Raw genomic sequence first — 8,031 nt, forward strand, 5'->3', positions numbered from 1 at the left:
CTTCATATAGCCCTTTCAAGTGGGTGGAAGGTAGAATGTAAGTTTTTGCCTTGAAATCAATAAAGAATAACCCTATTTCATGCATTTTGGGTGAGTTTTCTTCATGGTACAAACTTGTACAGATGTATAGAAGTTTTAGCCTAGCACTATTGGATGCAAAATCAAGTAAGCTTTCAAATGCAACTGGTTTGAGGTCCTGAAACACTTTAAAACTCAAGTTAGACCTTTTTTTGTGCAAACAACTTGAGTTTTGAGGGTTTGTAGGGTTTCTGAGGAAATTGCTTCATAACTCCAAATTCCACCATGGGAAATTAATGGCCTTTGATGGAATCCTTGTATCATTAGTCCCCTTTGAGATTCTTTTTGTTTCAATCATTAAGATGCAAGGACAAGGGAGAAAAATGATGCCCTAGGTGCATATATCATGTATGCACCAATGTGTTGTTTTGTGACAACAAGGGATTTAGACCCCAAAACTTGTTCCCAAGACCTGTAACTCTGGATTTAGCATATTTTGGATGTTTTCTATCTAATCAAATTGGTCTAAAGTTTTTGGCACGTGTTTAATTTGTACTTCCTTTGTAAAAGCGCCTTAATTAGCCTTTAGGCCTAATTGTTGATTTCAAGTGTTTTTCAATGGCATCCTTGTTCGTAGGATCTCACCACTTAGGGGTCCTATAACATATCAAGAATAGTAACTATTCGCTGATTAGTTTCTTTGTTCTAATACTAAGTCTTCAAGTTGCAAGCCAGAATCCACTTTCTTGGGCTACTAGCAATCCAAGGGAGTATTGAAGGAACTATGCAATTTCTTTGTTTTGGGGTCCCCAAATTCAGTCAATATGACCATGCTGATGTAAAAACAACATCCCCTGAACCTTGTGTCACAATGACATGTTTTTGTAGGTTTCATGTATCAAGTCATTTTATGTAAGGGTGCAATTGTGGGGTACTAGGGTCATTTTTGGGCTCTTAAACCTTTTGAAGGTCTGCTTGTGGGTTCATCTCTCCCAACCTACCACTATACCTATCACTTGCATCAAGTGGTATCAGAACCCATCTAGCTCTTTGGGATTCTAAGATTTTTGTCAAAATGTCAGATGGAGGGAATGATGGATTACCATCCAAGATGTCTAATTCAAACATTGTGAAATATTTGAAGGAGAAGAAGATAAAGGAAGATGCACAAAGGAACAGAGATGAACTTAGAAACATTGAGATGTAGCAAATGAGAGATGAGTTGAAAAGGCTTGGACAAGAGCTTGCCAAAGCCAAGAACTCTAAAGAATTTGATGAAGGGAGTGATGAAGAAATCCCTTTGGAGGAAGAAGAACAAATACCTCCAGATCAGAGGTTTCTTGTGAGCACTCTTAAGTCCATGGAAAGAAGAACCATGGATGCCAAATTAGACTTACCAACTTATGATGGGAGAATGAACCCAGATGTTGCAGTTGATTGGGTGGATGCCCTAAATAGTTTCTTTGATTGTGATGAGATTCTCGAGAATCAAAGGACAAAGACAGCCAAGTCCAAGTTGAAAGGCACTACTCTTACATGTTGGAATATCACCCAAGGTGATAAAGTGAAGAATGGCAAAGGTCTAGTAACGACATGGACAAAGATGGAGAAGTTATTCAGGAAGGCCTATGTTCCTAAACACTCTGAAGCTGAACTTTGTAGAAGAAGAATGAATCTAAGGCAAAAAGACATGACAATTTCAGCCTACATTGATGAGTTTCAAGCATTGATGATGAGGACACAAGAGGTTGAATCTAAAAGTATCAAGTTGGCAAGATACTTGCAAGGTCTCAAATTATCTATTCAAGATGAATTGAGTTTGACAACAATAACCACCGTGTAGCAACGTGTGTAACTTGCAGTAAAGGTGGAAGAGAAATTCAAGAGAAGAAATGAACAATCCAATAGAGGAAGAGGCAGATATGATAGCGGCAGAAGCAACTCTTAGCAAAGAGGTCAATCATCCAATGAAGACAAATCCATGGAGCAAACAAACAAAGACCATGGTGAATCTAGTTGGAGAGGAAGCTCTAGAGGAGGAAGATCCTTCAATAGAGGAAGAGGGAGATCTAATGGACCTCCTAAGTGTTTCAGATGCAATCATATATGACACTATCCAAACAAGTGCCCTAAAAAACCAAACAACAATAATCTAATAGTCTAATTATAATAATAAACATGTTCATAAATAGTCTAATTATACTTTTGCATGTTTAGTTTCATTTCATTAGTGTAATTATGTATTTTGTAATCTTCATGTATTCCAACACAAGGATATTTTATACTTTTATGGCTAATCCTTTTGGAGATATATTTTATGGGTGTGTTAAATTTGATGTTTAAGTTTCGATTTATCAAATGCAAATATTGTTAATAAATACAAGTTTATATGAATATTTTTTATTTATTTATTATATCTAAAATATTTAAGATCTATAATAGATAAACACTTATAGTCATGCAAGACAATTGAAGCTATCTTAATCATCTATGTGCATAAAGTGAACTTGGTTGTCATTGGTCAATTTGTGATTATGATTGCAATAATAACTCCAACAACTAATAACTTGATGAAACTATTATCATCTAGATACATGTTTTTGGACTCCACCATAACCATGGTAGGAAGGTATTTGCTCCTCATGAGGAATCATATGTTATGAGGAACATGAGTTAATCAAATAAATATTTCATCATTTTCTCTCCTCTCCCTTCTATCTCTTCTGTGTCTACATTCATCGTTATTCCTTATGTCTCCCTACATCTTTCTTATTATCGTTCCATCTAATTATTTATATATATAACCTTTGTACTCTCCAATTTTTTCAATATCTATGTATATGTCCAAGTATATACACACTCACGCATATAGAAAGAAAGAGAGAGACACATATATATCATACATTTGATATAATGGTCAATTGTTTTCTATATATATATATATATAATATGATCAATTGTTATTTTTATTGATCTTAAACACCAATACATTTTATAATATTTTTATAATGAGAAAAAGATATTTTATACCTGATGACTATTGTCCTTTTGTGCGTTCACATTCTTTAATCTAATAATAATGCATTGCGTAATCTATTCTGAGTCATAAGATAAGATATTTTATACTCGATGACTCATGCCTTTACAGAGATATTTTTTAGAAGTTTTATTAAGTTTGACGTCTGCGTTTTTGTTTCACGGGAATACAAATCTTCAACCTACAAATATCCCAACGACTGTGATGTCCGATTAGAAAGCAAGCCAGCGAAAGGGCGCCGACAAATCCTCTGCTTCAACACGGGTCTGATAACCAATCAAGTTCTACGCGCTTTCAGAAGAAAACTGAGTGGACTCAATACCCTCTCGTTATTTGAATGGTTGTTGCTGCTCTCTTAACCATGTCGGGTTAAGAAAAGAATGCAAAACAACCCAAACCCAACCTGATACTAGGGTTTCTTCTCTTCTTTCACATAAGCCAGGTGGTTTCCTTTTACAAGCTCTATAAGAATCCCCTCGCAACACGCACAAAACACTCACTCCTTGTTCTCAAAGAAAATGGTTCGCGTCAGCAACAAAATACTGGGACTAGTGAACTTTGCCGCATTTGTAGTGTCCATCCCCATTTTGGGCGGAGGAGTATGGCTGGCAACGAAGGCAGACAGTGATTGTGAGAAGTTTCTTCAATGGCCCGCCATTGCAATCGGCGCTGCTCTGATGATCGTCGCTCTGGCCGGCATGGCGGGCGCCTGCTGCAGAATGACATGCCTTCTCTGGTTTTATTTGGCCTTCATGTTTATTCTCATCCTTCTCTTGTTCTGTTTCACTGTCTTTGCCTACGTCATCACCAACAAGGGCGCCGGACATGCCGTTTCCGGTAGAGGGTACAAAGAATACAGGCTGGGGGACTACTCCAACTGGCTGCAGAAGAGAGTGAAGAAGAGCAGCAATTGGCACACGATCAGGAGCTGCGTTCGTGACGCCAGAGTGTGCAATAAACTTGCTGAGGAGACGATTGGGGATGATGCACAGCAGTTCTATGCAAAGAAGTTATCCCCGATTCAGGTAATTCACTTGAGCTCTCGCACTTGGAAATACTTTAGTTTAGTTTTATTAGGATTGAATTGTGTAGTTTTTGAGTTTTATGAATAGTTGTTAAGAAGAATCTATTTTTTATGAGAATGAACAGAATATGTAGTACTTATTGAGGATCATAGAGGTGAAGTACTTAGGCTTCTTAGAGTCATCCTAGTACTACTCCATCTCGATGGCACTCAACTATAGATTTTTTTTCTAATATTGAGCCCACTTTGCTTGCCGTCCCATTCTCAAACCTTGAGCAGATATTTAGCTTTATGAACCATTATTTTCATGAGAGGACAGTGAAAACCTCATCTGCAAAGTCTTTCATAAGCATTATGTCTTATGAATCATTCTTTCTCATAAGAGATGGGTTCTTGTGAATCACTACTCATGAAACATGGAACAATGAGTTTGACTCAACAACTACACACTGAATCTTCATAATAAATCACAATTTCGCTTCCTAGCCTTTGATTGTTCTAAATAATTCTAAATAAGACTAATTTTGCCATTATTTATGACAGATTTAAAGATTTGATTGTTTTGTTTTGTAGTCGGGCTGTTGTAAGCCACCAGCATCATGCAACTTCGTATATGTGAATGCTACGTATTGGAGTTCTACGACAAGCAGCTCTGCAGATACGGAGTGTAGCAAGTGGAGTAATGATCAAAATCAGTTGTGCTATAACTGTAACTCCTGCAAGGCTGGTGTCGTAGGCAACTTGAAGAACAACTGGCGCAAGATTAGTTTTATAAGCTTTGCAGTGCTCATTGCTTTGATTGTAGTTTATTCTGTGGGATGTTGTGCATTCAGGAACTCTAGGAATGATGAGCTACATGATTATAAGGGTTATACTTAGGTTGAAGGAAGAATATATCTTACATTTGTATTTTTTTTCATTTTTTCGCTTGTTCTGTAAGGACCCCGATATTCCTAACGAAAGAAAGAGTGCCTTGTCCTTTCTTACAGGTTTCTCTTATTTCTCTGTAATTCTATCCGTACATATTCTATTTAAGCAATTTATAATATCGGAAAACTGGTTTGATATTTTGATTTATTAACAACTTAAAATAAAGTATATTTAAAGTTGCTTTAAATTTAAATTTTGTTTCTAAAATCAATTCATAATATCACAAAGTTTAGATTGAAAGATTTGGCTTGGTTGGTGAGAGATTATTCTAAAAGGCATGAAGTCACTAACTTAGTCTATCTATAAAAGGTATGTTAATCACAAATCTGAAAAAAGTATATATGATTTTAAAATTTGAAATAAATTATATTGCTACATAAACTATTATATAAGATGTAGTAACAAGAAGAAGAATTTTTAAACTAAAATCAAAAGTTTTAGTTATATAACTTTTGAATATAATAAATAGTTATAATATTAAATAATTTTTCAAGTAAATCTCCTTATGTGTAGAAAAGACAATTACGATGATTCAAATGGACAATAGATCAATATGTTACAAAGTTAATTTTAGAACAAAACATGTAGCTTTGAACTTATGTCTTACCAGCATATATGACATAAAAATATAACATTTGAAAGAATTTAAAAGGCTCGCTCTAATAGTTTTAGTTTTAGTTCAAGGTAAAACCATCTATACGAACTAGCACTTGCACCAAAAGGTCATACAAGGGTCATAATAATATAATATTTTATGTATAACGTAACATTCTAAATATGTATGCTATACAAATTTTATAATACAATAATATTGGTTGCAACTATAAAAATTATTTGTTTTGAATATTTGTAAATAGTTAATTATAGTTGAGATGTATAAAAAAAATTATTTTGAGGAGTTTATAGTCATGCAATACTAAAAATACACATGCTCTTGGAAAAAATATAGTGATTTGTATTGTTGGAAGTCTAATTGGGTAAATAAATTGCTAATTTTTTTAGTAAGTATAGTTTTGTTTATTGGTTTTCTCTTTTTGTAATTGTGGTGATTTTTTGTGTGCTATAAAATTGTATATAAATTCTTATGATGTTGAATAAGATGTAATTTTTGGAATGTATACAACTCTTACATGAGTTAACAACTTTACTCCAAATTGAACTTGATATCATAGGTTTATTTTACAACAATATTCTTAAAAATCAAACATTATCAACTCTCTCATAAAATTGAATAATAAATACATTCTTAAAAATGTATTCCTCCTCATACATCTAACTTAAAAATATTCCAAATATTAATGAATACATGTGAGAAATAAAATATGAATAATACATCTCCTATAAAATTATTAATTATCAATTAATAATATTTGATTTGATTTTTATCTATTATAAATAAACCTATACAAAAGTTTTTCACTCAAAATTTTAACATTTAATTTGATATTACTAAATTTTAGTGATAAGAAGTTTATTTTTTGAAATGTACTACTTGATTTGCATGATGAACGACTCAACAAAATGGGAAAGAGTTGTGAGACAATCAAACTTAGCTTGATCATTTAGTTTCATTACCGCAAAAATTTATTTCATCATGGAATGTCATTGCAAGTGCAAGTTCTAATAAACCTCCTCTACCTCACGAGTACTTTATTTTTTCTTTAATGAAGTAAAGGTAAATATATTTTTCTAAAAAGAGAATCTTTAATCCATTGATTCAAATGCATATGTACTTTAAAACATTTGATCTCATTTCAATGCATATTGCTTTCTTTAGTTTCTAGATTTCTTTCTATAAACTTTGGCATGCTTATCCATTGTGCACTTCTCCATATTCTCAATGATTTCAAGGATACAACTATGTTTGTCATGTATATAGATTTTGCAACCTGCAATATACTTTTAAACATTGTTAGTTGCCCTTGACAATTTATTTATTCCTTTTAGTCCTTGTTGATCTTCCAAAATTTCTCTTAAATTACAGAAAGTGCATTATTCAAGGTATCTAGGAATTTGGATAAGAAAAAATCAGGTTGCCCTTTGTTTCAATTTTTTTTCTTGATCAGTAAACGGTCGAGGCCTTGATTAATTTCATTGATTCACATAAATAAGTTACATCATCTTAACTTCGTTCAAATGGGCACTGGTGGGAAAGAACAAAGAAGAAAATCTCTAGTCTAGCCTGGGACAAATGTCCTCTATAGTTACAACTTAAAAGGGGCATACCCGAGTGAGATCATGTCCTATTTAAATGCATTATCAAGATTACAACATAAAGAGGGGCATACCCCTAACAAATAAAATCTGATTTGGTTACAAATTATCAATACATTTATTAGAATTCACATAAACTAGAGTCGAGTACTACCTATGTGCTCAAAAACCTCTTGATCAGAGAAATCATCCCTCCTTTTAAGCTTGATCAAACAACATGGTTAGAAAATGATATAAACAAAAAAAATATTGACCACCTTACAAGGGTACTGAGAGTTGCTAACATCCTATAGTTGAAGATAAGATTACCAACATTAGAAAGAATAGAGTACTCTATATTAAATGTCCATCCAAAATACTATAACACTAAACTATGACAAGAATAGACAAAAATAGACACCTTATACCATCATGATATATAAAACAACTAAACCTAGTCTAAACAGTACGATAAACCCTAAAGAATTCCTTTGTGAGCCTCCATACAACATTCAATCTAGATTCAAATTATAAATAAATTACCATCGATACCAAATCCAAGTTTAGAGCCAACTACCAGAAAGATACAAAACCAACCAAAATCACCATTCTAAATACAATTTGTTTCAAAAAGGAAACAAACGATATGGATGTTAGTGTAGGCTTTTTATTTTTCCTATTTTGCTAGGTTTTTCCTACACTTTTAATAATCTTGCTTAGGTTAATAAAGCATGTCTTATTAGGTGAATGGTTGTGAGGTGTCACCTTCCTACATGTGAGCATCCATTAGCTATCTTGGGAAGATACTTTGCTATCTTTAGTCCGATAG

General features: G+C 33.3%; 1 protein-coding gene across 1 annotated transcript; it reads left to right on the forward strand.

Annotated features, from left to right (window-relative positions):
* The first annotated feature begins 3,549 nt into the window (after positions 1–3,549).
* Positions 3,550–5,146, forward strand: LOC149566144 (tetraspanin-8-like). Its single transcript, XM_089819568.1, has 2 exons — positions 3,550–4,080; positions 4,653–5,146. Exons 1-2 carry the CDS (start codon positions 3,574–3,576, stop codon positions 4,956–4,958), a joined length of 813 nt encoding a protein of 270 aa, XP_089675694.1. The 5' UTR covers positions 3,550–3,573; the 3' UTR covers positions 4,959–5,146.
* The last annotated feature ends 2,885 nt before the right edge of the window (positions 5,147–8,031 follow it).

The sequence above is a fragment of the Cupressus sempervirens genome, chromosome 3 (genome assembly GCF_028749045.1).
Source record: "Cupressus sempervirens isolate cs-2001-9-10 chromosome 3, ASM2874904v1, whole genome shotgun sequence".
NCBI lineage: Eukaryota > Viridiplantae > Streptophyta > Pinopsida > Cupressales > Cupressaceae > Cupressus > Cupressus sempervirens.